This window comes from Etheostoma spectabile, chromosome 18, assembly GCF_008692095.1.
Source record: "Etheostoma spectabile isolate EspeVRDwgs_2016 chromosome 18, UIUC_Espe_1.0, whole genome shotgun sequence".
NCBI classification, from domain to species: Eukaryota; Metazoa; Chordata; class Actinopteri; order Perciformes; family Percidae; genus Etheostoma; species Etheostoma spectabile.
In genome coordinates, this window is record NC_045750.1 from 5,315,817 (window position 1) to 5,341,653 (window position 25,837).

General features: G+C 42.6%; 1 protein-coding gene across 1 annotated transcript in view; it reads left to right on the forward strand.

The window, feature by feature from the left end:
* Nucleotides 1–25,837, forward strand: part of adgrg6 (adhesion G protein-coupled receptor G6) — a 99,271-nt gene that overhangs the window by 61,913 nt on the left and 11,521 nt on the right. Inside the window, 15 exon segments of the mRNA XM_032543622.1 lie at nucleotides 2,490–2,578; nucleotides 3,153–3,205; nucleotides 4,219–4,257; nucleotides 5,172–5,320; nucleotides 5,555–5,666; nucleotides 6,590–6,678; nucleotides 7,426–7,490; nucleotides 7,589–7,725; nucleotides 8,309–8,474; nucleotides 8,948–9,094; nucleotides 10,106–10,222; nucleotides 10,686–10,731; nucleotides 12,259–12,365; nucleotides 13,573–13,700; nucleotides 14,718–14,986. Of these exon segments, the coding sequence (XP_032399513.1) occupies nucleotides 2,490–2,578; nucleotides 3,153–3,205; nucleotides 4,219–4,257; nucleotides 5,172–5,320; nucleotides 5,555–5,666; nucleotides 6,590–6,678; nucleotides 7,426–7,490; nucleotides 7,589–7,725; nucleotides 8,309–8,474; nucleotides 8,948–9,094; nucleotides 10,106–10,222; nucleotides 10,686–10,731; nucleotides 12,259–12,365; nucleotides 13,573–13,700; nucleotides 14,718–14,986 (1,713 nt within the window).

A 25,837-nucleotide genomic window follows, 5' to 3' on the forward strand; every position in this document is an offset into this window, starting at 1 on the left:
AAAGGAGCTGGGGGGCGGGGGGATGCACTGCTACCAAACCACTGCCAATTGATGTGTTGTTACATTTTTTGAGAGGAGCACGTCAGGCTACGGCATAGTGTCCGGCGTAGATGCAGAGGGGTCTGTGGGGTTACGCCGTCGATTCTACACACAACCATGAAACGGCCTTAAGTCACTGATGTGAACAGAAGTCTATGAAATTGGTCCAGTATTGAGTGAGAATGCTGCCGGTTCATTGTGATGCTCTGGGTGGTAGCGACTCATTTGACACTGATCTGCCACTTTCCATTAAAGAAAAACAGATTTTAAGACTGAATACATGATTTAAAGGGGAACTATGCAGTTTGTTTAGCATATTTTAGTCTAACTGAAAAGCTTTGGAGTCATTGGAATGGTTACTTGACTTTTTTTGGGTTGAATGGTGGTCGTCTCGCTCCCCCGTAGCGCTTGTGAGCAGAAAAACTACCTTTGCAACTTTGGGCCGGTGAGTCAACCCTAAATGTTTCACACTATCATCATGGCTGAGCCGGCAAAAAAGAAGCAGAAAGGTTGAAAAGCATTGTTGGATGAACAGACAAAGAGGAAACGGCAGACTTACCAAAGGAGGGGTCAGACACAGGTAACCTTAGGAGCTGTGGGGGGGGTCTCTATAGAGAAACCTGTAGGGGGCTCTATAGAGAAACCTGCCAGCAAAAAACGAGAAAACAGCAAAGAAATGGCCAAAACTGCATAGCGCACCTTTAAATGACTTCTGAAGGTGGTGGGTTTTGCAAAGTGGTGTCTGAATAGATGATTTTAGTCTGTAATTAGACTCAATAGTTGTTTATATGTAGATATTAATAGCTGTCAATCAGGTGAAGGGTGGGACCCCTCAGGTCCTGAAGGCTTGTGATTGGTTTGTAATTGGGGGTGCTGCGTTGGACATAATTGAGTCTAGCTGTCCAATTAGATGTAGTATTATGTAGCCTGGTCATAAATGGATTGTCCATTTTCTCCCTTCAATAGCTCTTTATTTAGTTATTTTTCTCTGAAATCTGTCCATCAATATCCACTGTAACAACTTCAGATTCCTCTCCTCCTTTCCTCGTTTTTTTACGCTTCTTTCTGATCCTGCTCTGCGTCTGAGTATCCTTCCAGCCTCTTGGTAGAGACGTCCTGCTGCGCTGCTTGTCCACTCAGACAGTAACTAACAAAAGGTTTACACACCCCTGTGAAATGCAGTTGTCGGAGAGTGGTTCTTTCAGCTCGTATGAGTATGATGTAATGACAAGCTGCTCCAAAAAACACCCAGAAAAACCTAAATGGTCTGCAGCTTGCAGGGTCTCCTTCCAAAGCTGATGGAGTAGAAGAAGTCTTTTGACCAGTCAGTAGCATTTACTAACATTCCTAGATAGTGGAGGGACATCTAGTGGCCAATGTGAAGCTTAGCAGGAGAGCCGGGAGCCCTAAAATAACAGGGCATGTCTTGTTTCTTGTTTATGTGCTGTTGCAGAAATTACACGTTGTCTGAATTCAATAACAAACATTATTTGGGCCAGTGGTACTTAAATTTAGCCACGTCAAAGACCTGTAAACATATGGCCGGGTTGGTTCAGTGGGTAGAGCTGGCGCACGTTTACACTTTATGCCTCAACGCGGAGGTCCAGGGTTAGAATCCGACCTGTGATGACTTCCTGCATGTCTTTCCCCCTTTCTCTCCCCTTTGTCATCTAGTTGTCATATGCATTAAAGGCGGAAAAGCCTTCAAGGTTTTGTTGCTTTCTAAGTTTTTTGACAGTGTTCTATTTTTTTTGGGGGGGGGGGGGGGGGGTCGTAGCTCTTCATGATATGTGTAGTTGAGCAGGTAATGTGTGGCGTGTCGGACTGTATGCACGCAGAAAGTGTAAAATGATTGAAATGGTGAATGACAGATGAGATGCAGAGTTTCTTAATGCCCTGCGATAGACGGGAACATGTTTCCGACAGCTCTTTCTGATTCAATCATTCATCCATTCATTAAAAATGATCCCATTCGCCCAGAAAAGTAGCCGCAACAGCTGCTCCCCCCTTCTGTCAGGCAGCACATTCCTCACCATCAGCTCTCACTGTGAAATTAGGTTTTTACAAAACTCAATTCGCAAATGGCTCAAATTATCTCCTGCTATGTGTCACAGACTCCACTATGTGTGTGAAGACGTCTGTGCCAAATCGAGACTTAAGTATTGTTTTCTATCTCTCTCTCCCTCCCTCTCTCTCTCTTGCTCTCTCTCTCTCTGTCTCTTTCGTTCTCTCTTTCTCTGTCTCTCTCTCTCTTTCTGTCTCTATCTCTCTGTCGCTATCTCTCGCTCTCTCTTTCTCTCTCTCTGTCTCTGTCTTTCTCTATCTCTCGCTTTCTCTCTCACTGTGTCTCTCTCTCTGTGTTTCTGTGTCTCTCTATCTGTCTCTCTCTCTCTCTCTCTCTCTCTCTCTCTCTCTCTCTCTCTCTGTGTGTGTATGTGTCTCTTCTCCAGAGGCGTTGTTCTACCGTGTTTCCTTCGTGGTGGATGGCAGCGTCCCAACGCTGACCCAGGCGGATGTGGAGCGAGCTGTGGCCCTCTGGGTAAGAGGAGCTTTATGTAGCCAACACTGCACCTTACTGTCGCTTTACTGTGTACTTTACTGTGTACTTTACTGTGGTCCTTTACTGGGGTCCTTTACTGGGGTCCTTTACTGTGGTCAGTGCTGAAAGAAAAAGTATTCAGAAGGTAACCACACAGCCATTTATTCACTTATTTAGACAGACAGCATTCACTGAATCCACATTAAGTACTACTGCCACTCTGTAATAATACTCTGTTGTTAAGTAAAAGTTCTGCGGTGAAAATGTTACTTCAGTAGAAGTCTGTAAGTGTCATCAGGAAAAATGGCAATACAATCCATGTTTCTTGAAAAGCAAAACGGGAAAAAAGAAAACAAAGATTATAAAGGTCCAATGTGTAGGAAGCAAGTTTGTGAACAGGCAACACCGATTTTGATAATGAACACGTTACACACTGGGCCTTTAAGGACACAAAGTCTAACTTATTAAATCTAATTAGCGTGACCATTTAAATGCTGTGGAGCAGACAGAGGGTCTTCATGCCAGACTGAATCGTGGATTATCGTGTTAAGTTGTTTTGTTTTCTTTCTTACAGCTAAATCAGACGTTTCAGAACTGGACCCACGCAGTCTCCGTAGACTCCCTCAGGTAACTCAGCAGCGACGGGTGTTCAGCAGTTTGCAGATGATCTGTATCAGCGTTGTATTTGCCTGATAACCGATAAAGTTAATGAATTTAAAATTGAACTACTTTGGCTCGGCTGCAGCTCCGTGTCTGTCTCCCACCTCCCTCATAATATCCAGGTATGGTGAAGGGTATGTGATGAAGTGTGGGGGGGCGGTGTACATCCAAAGACCAAGGGACCTTACCAGGATGCATAGTATCCTGATCCATGTAATACCTGGCCTTTATTAATGAAAAGTCTCCACCTTGACCCCCTCTATCCTCCTCAAAAGCTACGGACTCAGAAATGGCACACACTAGGGAAAGCTCATTGTGGGACTGGCTCTAGTGGCTGGAATTCTGCACCAAGGCTGAAATTTGAGAAAGAGACTTCAGATATGGTATTAGGGGACCACTAATGTCTATATAAAAGAGACTTCAGATACAGTATTAGGGACCACTAATGTCTATATAAAAGAGACTTCAGATACAGTATTAGGGACCACTAAGGTCTATATAAAAGAGACTTCAGATACAGTATTAGGGGACCACTAAGGTCTATATAAAAGATACTTCAGATACAGTATTAGGGACCACTAAGGTCTATATAAAAGAGACTTCAGATACAGTATTAGGGGACCACTAAGGTCTATATAAAAGATACTTCAGATACAGTATTAGGGGACCACTAAGGCCTATATAAAAGAGACTTCAGATACAGTATTAGGGGACCACTAAGGTCTATATAAAAGAGACTTCAGATACAGTATTAGGGGACCACTAATATATGGGTATTTAAGGGTTCCTAAGTGTATGAGCATTTATGTAAATGCAGTTCCAGATATTGTTTATCAATTTCATGAACTACTAATAATCGATACTGCCCTTCTATAAATACAGTATATCTTATCCAAACTTTCTATTCTTGGAAAAAAATGTTTAAAATAAATCCTCCCCGCTGTTTTCTCTCTCCTCTCCAACATGTCGTCTCTGTGCAGTGTGCAGCCTGGTGTGCAGAGCGGAGGATACCCCACCAGGTAAAACACTTACATGTGTTAACCCCCCCCCCCCCCCCCCGGATGTGCACACTCCTCAGCTTCTTTCTATCTCCAAGCGTTTTAACCCTTGTGTTGTCCACCATCATCTCATCCTCCATGGTCCAAGAGGCCCGTCCTGTATTCAATCGTATTTTTCTGCTACCGTGGCCTCGGCCTCCGGGTACCGAGACCAATCCTGCAGTCGGACACGTATCACACTCCCTCCAGAAAAACATGATTATGGGATGGCATAATTCAACGCATAATCAACCAAAGTCTGCATATTTATGCGGGGGGGGGGGGGGGGCGCATTTATTAAAGTACACCACACTTTTGCCCCGTAAATTGCAGATTTCCGCACAAAATAATGCGGGGCTTGCATGATTTCATAACCCCCGCATTTTCGTTGCAAAAAAGTCACAAATATCTTAACAGGAAGGTGAAAAATGTTGCGTTTACGTCACACAAGAGCAGCCAGTTTCCCCTGTTACCATGGGAACGTTATGAAGTGACGTAATTACGCAACAAGACAAGCGGTTTCTTTTTCATCCAACTGCCAAGTTGCCACAATTCCATCGCATAACATTGCACGAATATCCCATCGCAGTTTTTAAGAAAACGTGCTGCAAAGTCAAGGATTTTTGCAACAATCAGAAAAACGAATTTTTCTGTTTTTCTTTTCCATCCTCTCGTCCTCGTCCAATTGTACTTTTCTGCTACTGTGGCCAGCGTGCTTCTGATGGTTGTCTTGGATTAATCTCTCTCATCTCGGTCTGAGGGCGTGCTCACACTGGGAGTGGGGGGGTGGGGGGGGCACTCGTACTCGGGGCACCCTTCAAGTCGACTGGGCCCAGTGTAGGTGCGCCCTGAGCGCGCTCTCTGCAGCGTGATTAATCAGCGCCTCTGGTCTCCAGTTACACGTGCCGGGCGCTGCTGGTTTACGACTACATCGCCAACCGGAGTCTGGGGGCCGCGGCCGTGTCGGCGCAGCTGTCCAGCAGGGAAGGGCTGATGGGGGCCGGCCTGCAGCTCCGCGGCGCCTCCACCTCCGTCACGTTGATCGGTAAGACACTGCGCCAGCGTGGTTCTCGCTTTTGTTGCTTTGTTGCCATTTCATTTTGACGTTTTTGTTACTTTTATCAATGTTTTTGTTGCTCTTTTCGCCACTTTTTTCTGTTGTTTTTGACGCTTCGTTGGATGTGTAGTTGCTGATTTTGACATTTTGGCGCTTTTTGTTGTTGAACTGTGGAATTCTAACGTCAGTGGTCTTCGTTTTTTGTTGTTGTTTTTTTTACAGAAAACTGTCCGGAGGAGAACCTGCTCCACTACCGCTGGCCGGCGAGCCGACCGACGGTCACTCAGCTGCTGCCCTGCTTCCCCAACAAGGAGCAGAGCACCTCCAGGACCTGGTAACACACACACACACACACACACACACACACACACACACACACTCTCAATCTCTCTCTCTCTCTCACACACACACACACACACGCACACACTCTCTCACTCTCACTCTCTCTCTCTCTCTCACACACAGGGACTCAAACACAGGCACTCACACTCTCACACACAGACACAAACACTCATATACATATACATAAATACACACTCACACACACACACACACACACACACACACAGGAAACACACAGACACACATATACATGCACACACTCATACATAAACACTCTCTCACACGCACGCACACACAGACACACGCAAACACAACTAACCCATTTCACAGTTAAGCAACTTGTCATCATCCATCCTCTCCTTCTCTGTCTCTTTCTCTCGCTCTCTCTTTCTCTGTCTGTCTGTCTCTCTCCCTCCTTCTTTCTCTCCCTTTGTGTCTTTCTCTTTCTCTGTCTCTCTCTCCCTTTGTGTCTCTCTCTTTCTCTGTTTGTCTCTCTCTCCCTCCTTCTTTCTCTCCCTTTGGGTCTCTCTCTTTCTCTGTCTCTCTCTTCCTTTGTCTCTCTCTCTTTCTCTGTCTGTCTGTCTCTCTCCCTCTTTCTTTCTATCCCTTTGTGTCTCTCTCTTTCTCTGTCTCTCTCTCCCTTTGTGTCTCTCTCTTTCTCTGTTTGTCTCTCTCTTTCGCTGTCTGTTTGTCTCTCTCTGTCTCTGTCTTTCTCTGTCTGTCTCTATTCTCTGTCTCTCTCTTTCTCTGTTGTTTGTCTCTCTCTGTCTCTCTTTCTCCGTCTGACTATCTCTCGCTCACTCTTTCTTTCTCTTCCTTTGTGTCTCTCTTTTCTGTTTGTCTCTGTCTGTCTCTCTTTCTCTGTCTGTCTTCTTTCTCTGTCTGTCTGTCTGTCTGTCTGTCTCTTTGTCTCAGTTTGATCAGTCTGCAGAACTTGTCCTCCTACTGGTCGGCTGCAGACATCAGTAACTGCACGGACATTGACACCATCCAGGTGTCGGCAGGTACGCTCACAGATCCTTTTTTTCAACTTTTTGTGTTTTTTTTCACTATTCTTATGTTGATTTTTGGACCGTTGTTTCAATGCATTTTGATGCACTTTTGTTTTTTGCTAATTTCTTGTCCTTTTTTTAATTTGTCATTCAGTGCTTTTTCTGACGTTTTTGTCTGTTATTTTTCTTTCTTTTTTCAGTTTAACTTTGAGATGAGACAGGTTTTTTTCTATGCTTTTTTTCAATACAATAAGTTTTATTTGTGACGTTTTTTAAACTTTTTTTACATTTTAGTGTATTTTTTTGCCATTTCTTACGTTTTTAAAAACTTTAAAAAAGATAATTGTTTTTTGTCATAATTTCGACGTTTTTTCACAATGCTGTTCACGACGTTTTTGTCTATTTGTTTGTTGTTTTTTTGCTTTTTTTCAAAGTTTAACTTTGACATATTTAGAGACGTTTTTTCTACATTTTTTCAATGCTTTTTCCAAGGCTTTTTGATGCTATTTTTCAAAACATTTTTGATGTTTTACTTTTTGTGATACTTTTTTTTTGCATATCTCAACATTTTTGTGTTTTTTCTGCCATTTTTTCACTTTTTTCAATGCTTTTTTTGTTGCTTTTTCTGTGCGTTTCGGTTTTCAACGTTTTTGTCTCTTTGTTGTTTTTCTCTCTTTTTTAAAGTTGAACTTTGAGATATAAGATGACATATGCGTCCTCTGTTTGTGCTAAATCATTTTTCGTTTGTTTTTCATGCAGAGAACGCGGCCGAGGTGGCGGTGCAGCTTGCCGTCATCACCAACAACGAGCTGTCCAACGAAGAGGTGGTTCACTTTTAGGGGGTTTATCCTTCTAATAAATACCCTTTTATAATAATAAAAATAGCAATAATAAAGCCGTCTGCCCCTCTGTGTCTCTGCAGGTGTCGAAGGTGGTGTCGAAGGTGAAGCAGCTGGTGAACGTGGCGAGGATCAACGGCACGTTGGCGTCCACCGTCGTCACCATCATCTCCAACATCATGACCAGCTCTGAGACGGCGCTAGCCAACAGCTCCGAGGGGTACGAGGCTCCGCTGTGCTTTACTCACTGTACTTCACTTGGTTAGGTTTAGGAAAAAAGAAGAAGAAGAAGAAATGGACGTTACTTTACTTCCGGAAGGTTACCATGTGACGCATAGTCTTTGCCAGACCTTCCCCCACATCGCTGCAGGGGAAGGTCTGGCTATACACACACACACACACACACACACACACAGATAAATACACACACACACATACAGACACACACAAAGATAAATACTCACGCACACACAAACACACGCGCACACACACACACACACAGATAAATACACACACAGACACACACAAAGATAAATACACATGCACATACACACACACGCGTGTACATACAACACACACACACACACAGTCACACACACACACACACACAGATAAATACACCCACACAGACACACACACACACACACACCCACACACAGCACACACACACACACACACACACACAGATGAATACACCCACACAGACTCAGACGCACCCACACAGACACCCACACACACACAGACACACACGTGTGTGTGCGTGTGTGTGTATTTACTAAAGCTGGTTTGTGATGCTCTCTCAGAGCTCTGAAGACCGTGGACGAGTTGGTTCAGAAGATCGAGTTCGACGGTCCGTCCATCAGCATCACGTCCCGACACCTGGCGCTCGGGATCTCCACCCTCAACACCACCCTGTTCAACGGGACGTCCTTCAGCGCCTTCATCGCTCCCAACTCCACCCACCCACAGGTAACTAACACCTCCCACCCACAGGTAACTAACTCCACCCACCCACAGGTAACAAACCCCACCCACCCACAGGTAACTAACTCCACCCATCCACAGGTAACTAACCCCACCCATCCACAGGTAACTAACTCCACCCACCCACAGGTAACAAACCCCACCCACCCACAGGTAACTAACCCCTCCCACCCACAGGTAACTAACACCTCCCACCCACAGGTAACTAACTCCACCCATCCACAGGTAACTAACTTCCCCACCACAGATATCAAACCCCACCCATACACAGGTAACTAACCCCACCCACCCGCAGGTAACTAACCCCACTCACCCACAGGTAACAAACCCCACCCACCCACAGGTAACAAACCCCAGCTACTCACTCTCTCTCTCCCCCTCCCTCTCCTCTCCTAATTTCCTGGATCCTTTCTTTTTGTCTGTTCTTCTTTCATTCTGTCTGTTCTTCCTCTCCCCAGGTGGACTTTGAGTCGGAGAGGATGAATCCTCTGGGTCAGGTGACCCTCCCGGCCTCCCTGCTGTCCGGCGTCTCTCTGAGTGAATCGGAGCGATCGTCTCTGTCTCGGATCAACTTCCTGTTCTTCAGCAGCACGACCCTGTTCCAGGTCAGAGATCAGCTGTTTCCTGTCATCTTCTCCGTAACCTCCGTGACTGTAGTGCAACAGCGTGCTGTATCTGATGTCATTGTTGTTGTTTTTTTGCGCATGCGGGTCAGTTCGAAACCGCAAACTGTTCACACTGGAATCTGAGACAGGCCACATTTTAAAAGGTGATGTGAACACTCAAACAAAAAATGGATCTGAGCAAAAAAGTAGTTCTTTTGGAGATTATGGTGAACTAGTGTGTGGTGTAGCAGTGTTTTGCCATTGATAACGAGCTAGTATGCTAGCGCTAGCATGTGCTATGGTTAGCCACCTCGTCTCGGCTAGTGACGTAGAAAGCCGTGCAGATTTTAAACAGCTCACCCCGAGACTGAAGGCAGAGGACATTCAGAAACCTGATCTCACTCAAAACAGCATGGGTAGTTTTTTTTCCAAGTTTGTATCCGTGTGGAAGCACCAGAGACACAAAATAACACCCCAGTGATTTTTTTCATAATATGGGCACTTTAAGACTTAAGGTGTGAACGTAGTCTAAATCTGCGAGGGGCCATATTTGGCCCATGGGCCTTGTGTTTGACACATTCTCTAGTCCAATGTATCAAGTATTGAAAAATGCCTCGTCATTCAATACCTAATTTCATCCTCTCATTGTTGTCAGTGAGCCAATCAGCACACAGCATGCTTTTACCAAGATCTAGTCATTTCTGATGGCTGTCTGACGTCACACGTCGCAGAGAAAATGCTACGTTACACAGAGACGTGCTCACGGTGTCGGAGCTGGAACATAAATACATAGATTTCTGCCGCAATTAATTCATTTTGTCATTTCTTTTTGTTTTATAAAATTTGTATCAAAAAAAGTATGGTTTAGGAACCGGTATTGAAGTCACCCTATTGGTACCGGTGTTGAAGTTCTTTGAACGGTACCCGGCCGTACTGAAGTTTGAATGAATGAGCGGACTGTCGGAGTAACGCTGTTACACTGTAACGCTGTTACACTGTAACATTTTGCAGAAAGAGCAGAACGGCCGCTCGCTGAACAGCTTCGTGGTGGCGAGCAGCGTCGGGAACTTCTCCATCAGAAACCTGAAAGAGCCGGTGGAGATCCACATCGCTCACCTCTCGGAACAGGTACAGCTCTGTTTGTGTGTGTGTGTGTGTGTGTGTGTGTGTGTGTGTGTGGTGTGTGTGTGTGTGTGTGTGTGTGAACGCTTGCAATGCTTAAGAACCTTAAGGGATGGGAATAATTGTTTCAGGTATTAGTCTAACCCTCAGGCGTAACCAGGGAAACGTCCATTAATAATGTGGTGGTAATGGTGCAGTGGATATGACACAGGCCTTTGGTGTGGGAGATCTGAGTTTGATTCCCACTGCAACCAATGTGTCCCTGAGCAAGGCACTCTTAACCTCTAGTTGCTCCAGAGGCGTACAACCTCTGACAGATATACTGATTGTAAGTTGCTTTGGATGGAAGCATCAGCTAAATGACATGTACTGTAGTGCAATACCTGATAATGGACACCTTATAATCTCATATTCCGTGTTATTATCTGTGATGAGTTCCATCAACTTGGTGTTTTTTGTCTCCCGACAGCCCAACCGGACTCCAGTCTGCATGTTCTGGGACTTCAGCATGAACTGTAAGTCTGTCTGCATCTGTCGCCACATCACAAGCTTCAAATCCCTCAGAGTCCCTATTCTGACCTGCGTGGGGGGGGCATTTTATCAGGATACAGCATAAAAAAACTGCTTAGAAATGTAGGAAAAAGATTAGAACAACACAATGTCATTCTGCTATCGCATTTAATATTAATTTCACTTGTTTCTTCACATCACATGACTCCCCCCCACCCACCACCCCAGCGTGGCGCGGTACAGAGGGGATTATAATGTGTAGTAATACCTGTGTACTGTCAGTAGTAGTACTCAGCGTGGAGCGGTACAGAGGGGATTATAATGTGCAGTAATACCTGTGTACTGTCAGTAGTTGTACTCAGCGTAGAGCAGTACAGGGGGGATTGTAATGTGCAGTAATACCTGTGTACTGTCAGTAGTTGTACTCAGCGTAGAGCAGTACAGAGGAGATTGTAATGTGCAGTAATACCTGTGTACTGTCAGTAGTTGTACTCAGCATAGAGCAGTACAGGGGGATTGTAATGTGCAGTAATACCTGTGTACTGTCAGTAGTTGTACTCAGCGTAGAGCAGTACAGGGGGGATTGCAATGTGCAGTAATACCTGTGTACTGTCAGTAGTTGTACTCAGTGTGGAGCGGTACAGAGGAGATTGTAATGTGCAGTAATACCTGTGTACTGTCAGTAGTTGTACTCAGCGTAGAGCAGTACAGAGGGATTGTAATGTGCAGTAATACCTGTGTACTGTCAGTAGTTGTACTCAGCATAGAGCAGTACAGGGGGGATTGTAATGTGCAGTAATACCTGTGTACTGTCAGTAGTTGTACTCAGCATAGAGCAGTACAGGGGGGATTGTAATGTGCAGTAATACCTGTGTACTGTCAGTAGTTGTACTCACATGGAGCATACAGAGGGGATTGTAATGTGCAGTAATACCTGTGTCTGTCAGTATTGTACCCAGCATGTGAGCAGTACAGGGGGATTGTAATGTGCAGTAATACCTGTGTCTGTCAGTAGTTGTACTCAGCATGGAGCGGTACAGAGGGGATTGTATGTGCAGAATACCTGTGTACTGTCAGTAGTTGTACTCAGCGTGGAGCGGTACAGATGGGATTGTATGTGCAGTAATACTGTGTACTGTCATGATTTTGTACTCAGCATAGAGCAGTACAGGGGGATTGTAATGTGCAGTAATCCTGTGTACTGTCAGTAGTTTTATCAGCATAGAGCAGTACAGGGGATGGTAAGTGCAGTATACCTGTGTACTGTCAGTAGTTTACCAGCATGGAGCAGTACAGGGGGATTGTAATGTGCAGTATACCTGTGGTACTGTCAGTAGTTGTACTCACATGGAGCAGTACAGAGGGGATTGTAATGTACAGTATACCTGTGTACTGTCAGTAGTTGTACTCAGCGTGGCGGTACAGAGGGGTTGTAAGGTGCAGTAATACCTGTGTACTGTCAGTGTTGTACTCAGCATAGAGCAGTACAGAGGGGATTGTAATGTGCAGTAATACCTGTGTACTGTCACCAGATGGCGCCGGAGGCTGGAACGAAGACGGCTGCCTGGTGTCCAAAGACTCCAGCGTCAACACGACCATCTGTCTGTGTGACCACCTCACACACTTCGGCATCCTCATGGTAAGAGAGTTAGAGCAAGTCACAGTCCAGACGCTTTCAACTCTTTAAAGGTAGTCAATGGTTTCCAGCCAAACTGTTCTTCCCATTTCAGAATCAATCAAGAAATCAATCAAGAAATCAACATGTATTCATATAGGTTTTTACAGCAACCAGCTATTCAACCTGATTTATATCAAGGATCAAGAATAAAACACAACATACAGATATGGGCCAATGTTGTGCATGTTTATTGGGCTCTTTAAATGCATTTTTAAAAAGTTGATCACAAAAAAACAGCATACAGTAAAATCAGAGAAGAAGCGTTTTCAACAGATGAATTTGTTCTTAATCGCCATTAATTGCATGTTTTATCACGTGATTAAAATTCTATTATGTAGCATTTTAGAACTGTTTTTAACTATATGTTAACAATCTTTTGGCCATCAGTTCATGTGTCCATTCAGGCAGTTGTGGGCTTAGGGGTTCCCTTTTGCAGTTGTTTATACCTACTAGGAGACACATCTACACTGAAAGATGGTATTGCTTTAGTCAATACTGAATGGGTCCAGACAGCTATCATGATTGGTAGGAAACTGCTAGTCCAATAGTGGAAGTCAGCTCATCCTCCATCAATCCCAGATTGGTGCAATGCCCTGACTCCAGTTGCTGTATAGGAACAAGTAACCTCCACTCTGCTCTCTAAAGGGCAAAACCTTCTTCAATATATAAAGGACCTTCAGGGATGAAGTACAGACTCAGACTATTATAACGAGAGAGAGGAGGAGGATAGAGACAAGATGAAGGAAGGAGAGGGAGAGAGAGAAGAAGAGGATAGAGAGAAGAAGAAGGAAGGAGAGGGAGAGAGAGAGGAGGATAGAAAGAAGGAGAGGGAGAGAGAGAAGAGGTGGAGGAGGAAAGAGAGAGAAGAAGAAGGAAGGTAGGTATCCAGGCGCGTGCACAGGGTGGTGTTGTGCAGTGCAACACACTATCACCTAGCCGACCAGCTGCCTGGCGTGCATACTACATCGGTTTTGACACATTTGTGTCCCCCTGTGCACGCAGATTTCCCCCCCAAAATGCTCGTCCAAACGCGGAAGTGAGAACGCAGCGCCACGTTTTCTTTTGAGATCGTTTCCGTCTAAGCATCAACCTGAGGATCTGTGCGACTGCAAGCGAGCTAAACATGATCTTATTGTACTTGTTTCTGTCTGTGTGTCTCCGTCTGCAGGACATTTCTGGAACCGCGCCCCACATCGACCTCCAGAACAACAAGATCCTGACCTTCATCACCTACGTCGGCTGCGGCCTCTCGGCCATCTTCTCCGCCGCCACGCTGCTCACCTACCTCGCCTTCGAGTGAGTCACAGTGCGGCCATTTGATACAGAGGCAGAGCGTACTTAAGTCCCGCCCCCACCGGAGGGGATAACCAATCTCTGCTCTCCGTTAACTTGTCGACTGCGTAAAGGTTTCCTCCTCTTTATTCCATCTGCTAACAAACATGTCTGAAAGCTGCTGTGTGTTGATATTCACTACCAACAACGTAAAGAACCCAAAGCTTTGGAGACAGAAGACAGAGAGAGAATGGAGAGACACAATAAAAAGAGACACTCCTCCTTTAACTTACAGACAGGTAGTGAACCTAAAACTAACATTTCGGATATTTGCTGCAAACGTAGCGTTAGCTGAGCGTCTCTCTGCTGATTATTCTCGTTGGGTTGGCAACTTAAAACAACTCAAGTTCTTTTTGATGTTTTTGTCTCTTTTTTTTCAACCATTTTCTCATTTCTTTGACTGTTTTTACAGTATGTTCAACATTTTTATAAGTTCTAGCAACAATTCTTTTCCCCATTTTCTTTTTTTGTTGCTTTTTTATGTTTTTATGTAGTCACATTTTCATTCTTTTAGTTTTTTCAAAAAGAAATCACCTTTTTCGATTGTTTTTTGATGAATTGTTTTTTAATGTTGTTGTCATTTTTCCCCCTAAAATTCCACCTTCTTCAACATTTTTATAGGTTCTAACAACAGTTTTGTCAATATGTTTTTTTTGTTGCTTTTTCCATGTTTTTTGTTCATTCACGTTTTCATCCTTTTGGAATTCTCTTTGACGTTTTTGTTATTTCTTTCAAAAAATTCCACTTTTTTCAACTTTTCTTTTTTTTTATGTTTGTCTTTCTTTTTCAAAAATAATTCCATCTTCTACAACTTTCTCATCATTTTTTTGTAACATTTTGAACATTTTTGTTGCTTTTTTCCTTCCCACAGAAAGCTACAGCGTGACTTGATTGCCCCTTTTGCTTTTTTTGTTGCTTTTTCTTTTTTTCTTCCCTTTTTGTTGCTTTTCTTTAACAACGTGCGTTGTTTCCGTCCCCCAGGAAGCTGCGGCGCGACTACCCCTCGAAGATCTTGATGAACCTCAGCACGGCGCTGCTGTTCCTGAACATGGTCTTCCTATTGGATGGCTGGCTGGCCAATCAGCAGAGGGACTGGCTCTGTGTGTCTGTGGCCGTCGTGCTGCACTACTTCCTGCTGGCCTCCTTCACCTGGATGGGCCTGGAGTCGGTCCACATGTACATCGCTCTGGTCAAAGTCTTCAACACCTACATCCGCCGATACATCCTCAAGTTCTGCATCCTGGGATGGGGTGAGGCGCTTTCCAAGAACTTCAACTTTGGGTCACTGTAGTTGGAGAACAATCACATTAGGGCTGGCCTACAAATCCTAGCCTACAGACTACAGAAAACGTCTTTGTTTGGTACAGATCCACGGACAACATCACACTATAATCATTTTTTAAATTGTTTTTCAATGAAAATGAGATGAATGATACAAAAATGATCAGTCCCTCCAATATTGTGAATCATATTGCAATTGCAATATCAGTCAAATCAGGCAGCCTTGAATCTGATACAAAACAGGGTGTAAAAAAAAAAAAAAAAGGGAGGAAAACGTCAACCAAAATGCAGATAAAAGGGACGAAGTTGTTGAAAAGACACAGAAATAATGAAAAGGTATGGTGGGATGGGGGTGAGGCGCCGAGCAACGGAGCTTTCTTCCAAAGCCCTGAACGTTTGACGGTTTTAAAAAAGACTTAGTTTTTACTTGAAGGTATCTACAGAAGAGTGACATGTAGGGTTGTGACATGTAATGTTGGGACAGTCCCCAAATCCAAGCAGTTGCCCCAAATCCCGAATCCTGCCCTGACTGTCCCGTAAATCAGAGCAAAGTCTCAAGAGCCGGCTCTCGAGTAGTTCTAGTCTGGTAGAACATTCAAAACTGTTCATGGTGATTGAGTCGTCCTGTAGCCCGCTCCCGTCGGCCGCTCATTGGCTGCAGCAGGACGTAGGCGGCTACGCGTGAAGTTTTATTAACACGCATTGCTATTTTTCATTCACTCCTTGTTGAAATGGAGGCTCCCAATGCTTTGGTCTCATCCTGATTTAAGCGGGAGGATGACTCCAGGTATAGTAACTGTAGCTCTCTTCACGACAACACAGACACAGGTTGGTTCTTTTGAACGGGCGTTTATTGCTTGCTTCTTTCCTTTTGGGCAATGCATCCACGTCACGCCGTGAGAACTATATGAATGAACATAGTAAGCACGTAAAATAAATTAAACATTACATAGTTAAACAAAAGGTACAAATTGCGCTTGCAGCAAATATAGAAGTGCACATGTAAGATAAAATACCTCGTTGGCTGCTTGTCCTGAAAAAGTCTGTAAGATTTTTTGAGGCGTTAAGAACATAACAAATTGTTCAAAGAAAAAAGGGAAAAATAAAGGGGTAGGGTGGCCTCAAATCCAAATATTACAACAAAAAGGGAAAAAGTCCCCCTTAATTTCCCAAACGAAAATAAACTATTTTAAAATTTTTAATTTTTTCTTAAAAGAAAATGTCCCCAAAAAATTTGAAAGTTTTTTTCTCCCAAAATATTTTGTTAATAAATTAAATTTTGAAAAAGTTTTTTTTTCCACCCAAGGGGGCGCCTTTTTGACTCCTCCCCCCGTGGTTAGATCCCTCCCCGGGGCGTTTGTTTTGCCGGTTGAAAATTGGTGGGGGGGTTTTGACCCCCCCTAGCAAGGAGCTTTCTTCCAACCCAACTTTTTTTTTTAAACGGGTTTTACTTCCCCTTTTTAAAATGTACCCCCCAAACAAGAAAACATAGTTGTAAAATTAATTAAATTAAAAAAATCAACGTTGCCAAATTCCCAAAAAAATTCCGGGGCGCTTGCCCCAAAAGAGCAAGTCCCAAGGCCTTAGTGTTTTTACCCGGTGAACTCAAACTTAATTTTTGAGCGGAAACGCGCAACGTTTTGCGGCTCACTTGTTTTAGCGGCCACCTACCTTAATTTTTTATAAAAAAACCCCATGCCAAATTTTCATTATCACTCCTTTTTGAAATTTTTAAGGCGCCCAAATTTTTGTTTTTTTGGGTTTTAAGCTTTTTAAAAAACTCCATTTTTAAAATTAAGTAACTACGGCCCGACTGTGTTTTATTTATTTTGGGGCTTACATACGTTGAATTCCTGAAATTAAAAAATAACCCTTTTATTTTTAAATTCAGGCCTGTTTTTTTCATGGGATTGATATAATGTGATGAATTTTAACCTCGTTTTCCCGGCGGTGTTTGGGGGGGATGGTTGTCACCGGAAAAAAACTCTGGGCCTCAGGAGTACGGAAAAGGGAATGGGGGGAGGGGCCTCAAGTTGGGGTAATGAAAAAAACAACAAGTAGAAATTGTCTCTATGGAAACTCGGGTTGTAACTTTCATTTTTAGGGAAAACAACAAATCCGCACATAAAAACACAAAGTTTAAAATAAGATACTAAAAAGATCATATAGTCAATAAAACCCTTCTCTTGGTGTGGTTGTGGTGTGTGGGGTGTTGTGTGTGTGTGTTTGGGTTTTGTTTGGGTGTTATGTTTTTTTTGTGTCATGTTTATCTGTGTGGTGTTGTGTTTGTGGTGCTTGTGTTTGGATGCGTGGTGTGGTGTGTGTGTGTTATTTTTTGGGTTTTATGTTATTCATCTGTGTGTGTGGTTGTGTGTGTGTGTGGGGTTTGCTGCATCTTGTTCTTTTTGGTCTGTGTCTGTGTACTCTGGACCCCCAACCGGCTTCTTCACTCCCCCGGGGGTGGGCTACTTCTGTCGGGTTTTCCCTGCTAACTGGCCATGTTCATCGTGGTGATGACGTCGCGGACGAAAACGGCAACAGCAACCGCCCCTGCGGAGGGGGGGAGGTGTTCACACCACAAATACCCACCGCCCCACACGGGCCAAACCAGCCCACACACACCAACCCCCGGCACACCCCACCTCTCACCACACACACACACACACACCCCAAAAAAAAACAGCACCCCGCAAACGCAACATACGGCACAACACGAGACCCCACAACAACAACGGCACACACACGCCCTCTCCACACACCACCACACACACACACCACCCGGGCTTACACTGAGAAATCGATTGTGGTCCCCTGCGAGCTTGTCTTAAACCAAAAAACGTGCCTGTGTGTTTGCTCCGGGTGCTGGGGAAACCTGCGCACGGTCACCGCCCTTCCTGCTGGGGAGAGGGGGGCTTCGCTCTTTTCCCTGGGGCCCTCCCCCGGGCCTTCATGCCTCTTCTCCTCTTAAAATCCCTGCGGGAAACGTTTAAACATGACTTATCCGGGCCCTTTCCCAAAAAAAGGGGTTTATCACGAAAAATTAAATGCAAAATGCAAATCACCTCTTTAATGCGGGGGCCCAATTTTTTTCAAATCGCCGCCTTTCTACTAAATTGCCTTGCCCCCAAATAATGGGGGGCTTGCTGTTTTCAAACCCCCCGCATTTTTTTTCCCAAAAAGCATATTATCTTAGGAAAAAAGTTAAAAAAATTTGCTTTTTACGCCAAAATAAAGTCTTTCCCCCCTTTTGCCAGGGAACGTATAATTGACGAAATTCGCTCAAGAAACTCTCTTTTTAAAATCAACACCTTTTTTATTTTGCAAGTTCCGGGAGTTGCTTACTTAAATTAAAATTACTTTTTAAAAACGTGCCGCATATAAAGGTTTTTTTCCAAAAACCCAAAAAAAAACTCCGCATTTTTCTGGGAAAAAACTGTTTGGACGCAGCGCTGCCTAAAAACACTCCCATGCCGAGGCCATGACAGGGGACTCCTGGCCTGGTCCTGCTGGTGATCGTAGGGAGTTTGGTGTAAAGGGGACAAAGGCAGAATATTTGAGATGTAAAAATCCAAGTGATTTTTTTCTTTTTTTTCTCCGGTCTTTTCATATTACTTCCACTGTGCGTGAAAAAACGTCCAAACGTGGGGGAGATCCCCCTTTCTGCGGCCGATTTTTGCTGTCTGACAAATCGGAACTGTCCCCTTCTGTCCCCTTCGTCTCCTCTCTGTCTTCTTCAGTCTCCCGTCTCCCTCTCTTTTCTGTCCTGTCTGTCTGTCCCCCTTCATCTTCTGTTTTCTGTCTCTTTCCTTCGTCTCTCTCTCTGTCTGTGTGCTGCGTCTGCTGTCCATCTGTCTCTCTCTCTACTCTCTCTCTTTCTGTCTTCGCCCTTCCCCCTGTCTCTCTCCTCTCCCCTGTGGGTTTTTGTCTGTCTGTCTCCTCTCTGTCGCTCAGTCTCTCTATCTCTCTGTCTGTCTGTCGTCTGCCTTCTTCTCGGGAGAGAAAATTAAAATCTCTTCAAACCCCCTCCTTTCCCACTGCAGCAGAAAAAAAACCCAAAAAAACTTAATTAAAATATAACCCTTAGTACTCACTTTGCACTCTAAAAAAGATAAAACCAAAGAGCAAATCCTCCCGATCTTTTGTTTTTGACGGGGCAAATACCTAAATTCCTCTAAAACATTCTGTTCCAATTTTAACTCTTCATGTTTATGCATGTAATCATCTTCAGAACTCTTATTATCATAAACGCTAATTATGTCCTTTTTTCCTCCGAGCTACAGAAACCAATTTTATGTCTGTTTTTAGAGTCTGGTGAGATATGCTGCTCTAAATGCTAAAGTATGATTATTTTTCTGGGGTCTGGTGGAGATTGCGCCTTTTACCAAATAAAAGGGGGTATTTTTACATGAATTGGTGGAGATTGCTGCTCTATACACACTAAAAGTAGGATTATTTACGAAGTCTGGTGGGATTCTGCTCTTACTGCTAAAATAATTTTAAATTTTTTCATGGAGTGGGGGTTTGGTGGGGGATTTTAAAGGTTGGTTTTTGGGGCCTTTATGACGCTGACTGACAGGGGGCAAATGAAAAAAGAAAAAGAAAATAGCACTAACTTGGGGGGGAATTGTTTAGTCTTTGATAGTTAGGTTTTTTGTAAAAAATCTTTTCCTAATATAGGCAAATGCTATTTCGTCAGAATCCCCCAAAATTAAAAAGGGTTTCCCCCCAGTGCAAACTTTAAAAAAACCTAAAACGAAAAAGCCAAAAGGGGGGAAAACGGAAAAAATGTCAAAATAAACAAAAAAATGTTTTAAGCATAAAAAAGCAGCAAAATTTTTGGTTCAACTGGATTATGTGTAATTTGGTTTGGTTTGTGCGCTGCAACGGGGTTAGCGGGAATAGGTTTTTTTTTTGTGCGCTGCAACTGGGGTTAGCGTGTAATGATGGTTTTTGTTTTTTCGCTGCAGACTGGGGTTTGTGTTAAAATTGGTTGTGTTTTTGTGCGCTGCACTGGGGTTAGCGTAATATGGTTGTGTGTTTTGGGCGCTGCAGACTGGATTACGGTATGATGGGTTTTGGTTTTTTCCCGCAGACTGGAGTTTTTTGTAAAATGTTTGGTTTTGTGCGCTGCAACGGGGTTAGGGAATGTGGTTTGTGTTTGTGGCTGCAGACTGGTAGCGGTAAAGAGGGTGGCCCGCAACCCGGGGGGTTTCCTGTTTTTTGGTTCCGCTGCAACTGGATTAAAATGTTTTAATTTTGGTGGTGGCCCAAAACCAATTCCCCGGGGGGAAAAAGGGTGTTTTGCGGCTGGGGGAGACGGAGTTTGCGTTTTTGGAAGAGTTTTTTTTGTCGCTGCAGCGGAGATTAAAATTTTTTTGTTTTTGGGCTTTTTTTCGGAGTTTTAGGGGAAAAGTTTTTGTGGGCTGCAGCCGGGGAGTTAGGCTTTAAGAGGTGGGTTTTGTCTGCCCTTTAATAAGAAATCCCCCTTAACACGGGGACTCCCCCCTGGGGAAGTTTTTTTAACTCTTGCTTTTAAAAGAAAAGGGGTCCCAAAGGGAAATTTTTTTCCTCATTTTTTAATTAAGGCAATAGATCAATTTCCAAAAGATGGGTTTTTATATTCTTCTTTTTAGAAGAAAAAGGTGAACAACGGCAGAACTGGCGGCAGCATTGACGTCAATGCTTCAATTTGATTGGATGACCTACTTGGTGGGGTCGAGCCGTTCATTCACCATAGAAGAACTCCTCTAAACCCAGGGAGTTTACCGGAGAGACCTTTTATTTTGTTAAAAAGACTTTAAGTTTCATATCTTAAGTTTGTATTTTTTAATTGTATTTATCACAACTTTAATACATTTTGATGTTCATCTGTTCTGTTGTGGTAATAAAACAAAGTATTATCATATTATTTTAGTGAGAATAACTACAAATAACTAATGTTGGAGAAATCTGTATGTTTTGTTACGCGTTTCTGGATTATTATTTTTTTAAATACCTATATCGGAAGATCAGATTTTTAATTAACCAAATATTTGTATCGTATCGGCCTTAAAAACTGATCGCGAGGTACCCTGGGATTTCCACCACTAGTTTTAATTATCAATCCATTCACTTTAAAGTTAATACATTTATGAACTGTAGGTGATGTGAGTAATTTTACTTACTTCTTGGTTTTGAATGATAAATAATTTGACTTTAAAATGGCATTGCAAACTGCCTTTTAAAAAGTTTTAGTTTTGTTAGAAATTAGGTCAAAGTGGCCTTTAAAACTGTTTTGTCTGACTGACGATCTAAAACTCAGATGTTAATGTTACAATCAAAGAAACGGGAAAAGTATCAAATAAAACAATTTTTAAAAAAAACGTATCATATTATTTTAGTGAGGACTCGTAAATAACTACAAATAACTAATGTTTGGGAAATCTGTTTATGTTTTGTTACGCGTTTCTGGATTATATTTTTTTAAATACACATTGGCCGATGTCGGAATATCGGATTTTTTAAATAAATAAGATTTGTATCGTATCGGCCTTAAAACCTTAAATTAGTCGGGCTCTAGTTAAAACATGATGGTTTGAACGAGGTCCATTACGTGTCAAGGACAAAGAGACAGTTTTTTTTTTTTGTCCATTTGTCCATTTTTTGTCTTTCTGGGCCAGCGGGTCGTCAGACGTTGCAATCCCACCGTTGGCCACTAGGCCGTGGTTGCATCAAAGCGTGGCGCTGTTCCACGGGGTTTCTCCTGCACAGGCGTGAGGTCACAAACTGCAGTACAAACCCTGATTTGAGCTGTATACATGTCCAAAGACTAAATAATACACATATATCACACATCTTAATATGAAAATTCAGAATATGGTCATATTCGGAATGAGAGGGATATTAATGTGCATGTAAGGATATATTTACAGTGAATTAACTTCTGATTCCTGTTCATCTTTATTACGACATTATTTCGGGTTTGGTTCTGTGATATCTTCTGCTGTGTTGATGTTCATGTGTGTGCCTCTGTGTTTGGTGTGTAGAATACTCTTCCAACCAATAGCGAGAGCGGAGGACCAACGGAGGTAAAAGCTAGAGCTGATTGGCTGACTGACTTCCTTGCTTCCAGCGTCATGTGATCCGCTCTGTGTTTCCCAAAATGTTCTAGGGTCAAAGTGGATCTGGAAGTTCAAATTCAGCATTCGTGTTTCTTTTAAATTCAGAAGAAAACAGTCAAAAAGTTGAGGACTTTGCTGGCAGACGTTTTGGGAAAGCAGCCACTGTGTGTTGTGATTGGCCGGTCACTGTGACGTCACACGTGTTCACGCCTCATCCTGGGACGCTCTGCGTGGGAAGAGGTCCGCTTGCACCCATTGACACGCGACTAAAATGCACAACTCCCCCCCACCCACCCACCAGAGCGCCCCAGAGGGCCAAAACAAGCATGCCGTGACAGACTGCATCCAGGTATGGATGCAAACAAGATACAAAAGTATTTGAATTTGAAGAGCAGCTGAACACTTTATATTGAAAGATTTTACTTTCAAAACCATTTATAAACATTCACTCTAAGAAATGAATCTGTAAAATAACAGAAAACATACTGGCAGCTTGTTACCTGGACTTTGCTCCGCAAATAAAAAAGCAGAAAGGACATTTTCTGTTTGACCTATTATATAAAATTCTATAATTTAAAGTTGCTCAGTTAGTAAACTTCTGAAAACGTTGAAAAATTTTAATTAAACAAAAAATAGACAAAAAGTGAGGAAAGTTTTGTAATAAGGTTCACAAATGTCCAAAAAAAAGTTTGAAACATAAAATCAAAAATATCTTAAAAAATATAATCAAAAATGTCTTAAAAAGCAAAAGTTGTGACTCACGTTTTATATACAATCACACAACTGTTATACACGGATATTTCTTAGAGTGTAAATACACAATTTCTTGATTTGCAATTTCCAGAGCTGGATTTAAAGTGCTCATATTGTGCTTTTTGGCTTTTCCGCTTTCCTTTATTGTGTTATGTTTCTTTTTTTGTGCATGTTATAGGTTTACAAAGTGAAAAAGCCCAAATTCCCCCCCCCCGCCAAAGGGACATACCATCTCCAACAGAAAACACTGTTCACAACCTGCTCTGCTCTTCTGACTGGCTAGTAGTCCTTACCTAGGTACTGTCAGGGCACGTCCTCATACTCTGCTTCTGTCTGGCTAGTAGTCCTTACCTAGGTACTGTCAGGGCCCTCATACTCTGCTTCTGACTGGCTAGTAGTCCTTACCTAGGTACTGTCAGGGCCCTCATACTCTGCTTCTGACTGGCTAGTAGTCCTTACTAGGTACTGTCAGGGCACGTCCTCATACTCTGCTTCTGATGGCTAGTGTCCTTACCTAGGTACTGTCAGGACCCTCATACTCTGCTTCTGACTGGCTAGTAGTCCTTACCTAGGTACTGTCAGGGCCCTCATACTCTGCTTCTGACTGGCTAGTAGTCCTTACCTAGGTACTGTCAGGGCACGTCCTCATACTCTGCTTCTGACTGGCTAGTAGTCCTTACCTAGGTACTGTCAGGGCCCTCATACTTTGCTTCTGACTGGCTAGTAGTCCTTACCTAGGTACTGCCAGGGCCCTCATACTCTGCTTCTGACTGGCTAGTAGTCCTTATCTAGGTACTGTCAGGGCACGTCCTCATACTCTGCTTCTGACTGGCTAGTAGTCCTTACCTAGGTACTGAGCATGTCCCAACAAAGATGGACACAACAGAAGTGAGATGCTTCACTCTGCAGCTAAAACAGAGAGCTCAACAACAAACCTCTACAGGTATAACCTCTAACTACAATTATGAACCTGGAAATGAGCATAATATGAGCACTTTAAATCTTTTCTTACAAATTTAGATGCAATAGTTCAAGTTGAAAACTGGACAACGAGCAGCGAGTAGTTTTGTTGTGTACTTTTATTTATTAAAGTACTTTAAGTATTTTTTACTTAAGTATATTTGGTTTTCAAGTATTGTACTTCAATACATTTCAAATAACATTTGTTACTGAGTAAAATGTATTGCTTAATCAAGAGCGGCTTTGTGCTCTTATCAAATCACAAAAGATTAAACTATAACTATAAATAAGATATAAATAAGTATTAATATAAAAATGTATATCTCCCCACATAGTTGAATGTAACCAAGTAACTTTAACTGAGATAATAAGATAATTTTAGATTTAGCTACTTTTTAATTTGACTTGGGTAGATTTTAATACTGGTAATTTGACTTTAAGTAAAAGTTCATCAGAGTAAATGTACTTTTATTAAAGTAGAATATCTTTGTACTCTTTGCACCGCATGTGCCTGCCTTTTAATTTTTAAGTAAGTTCATATTTTGCCTTCAGCAATGTTAATCCAGATACATGATTTTCAAAGTAAATTATTTCAAGATTAAAATATTCAGTGGCTGTTAAAATTCAAATGGTTATGTGTCTCTTCTGTTTCCATACATACGCTAACATCTGTTTAGCTTTGACTCGCAGAGTAACAACAGGCTAACGCTGTGGTTCCCATCTCAGTCTTTAACTGAAGGAATAATTTGAGTTTGCTCATTAAAATTAACACCAAATGTCGAGGAGGGTAACATGAAGTCCAGCTGTCGCTATGTTCTGGGGCCAAAATGTTGCTCCAACATCTGTTCTCTAACTCAGAAAAAGGTTTTCATAAGCAGGGGACTCAGTGTTATAATGGCCCATGAACAATTATTTTATCAAAGAATCAACCTTTCTGATCCAGAGAGGCTGATTAATAAGCCAGAAGGGTTCCCCAACCTCTGATGTTTGTTTGCTGGCAGCACATTGTTATTTTATCATTACCTTTTTGGTGTTTTCCCTGGAGTACTGGGGCAGATAAGGGGGGAAATCGTTCACAAGTAGATACAAGCAACACATTTGGTCATTTTAAAAACAACATTAGCCACTTGATTTTTCAAAAAGGCCACCATTTTCCAAGATGGCCGCCATTTACTGCATTGGATAACACGTATCTTGCCACATAATTCTACTCATGGGACATATTTCAAGGTTTTTACCTTTGAATCCTATCTTTTTGACTATGAGGATGTCACATACATACCTATTTTGTGTTTTGAGAGTCTTTTGTGGTATTTAGAGTAAATAATGTGAAAAAACATGCATTTAATGTGACACTATTCCAAGAATAAAATGTATTTTGAAGAATGCATGAATAGTCCAAAACCATCAATGAACGCATGTTTTCTTAAAGGTGCCCTGCCCCACGTATCTCATGACTTTGTGGTAATGTCTGGAGCTCTACCATGGACTCTGTAACTTGGTTGCCTTGGTTACCTGGTTTCAAGCCATTCTGGCGTGGTGCAGAAAGCCTGCAGAAAGACTCAGCTCCATTTGTCCCAGTTGTCATTAATATTCAATTCATATTCGTCACATGAAAGCTGCCAAGATTAAAAGATTGTGCGATCTATTTTCATAATTGATTAACCAGTTTGAGTCATTTGAGTTAAATCACTGATTCCAGTTTGTTAAATGTGAATATTGTCTGGTTTCATCTTTCACTCCTTCTCTCCATTTCTTTAAGTACTTACTCTAATGAAAGAAACAAGTAGCCGTTGCTCCAAATATTTAAATTCTAACAACTTAATGTTTTATGAAATACAAAACAATTTTTTTTTGCCTCAGTTCTGCTTTGACTTATTTGGGTTGAATAGATAAATAAAACCATCCCATGTGTATCAACGTTGGACATATCAACAGAGCTCTGAGACCTCATCTTTTTTCATGCTTAATGGTCCCGTGGCATGAAAATGTCACTTAATGAGGTTT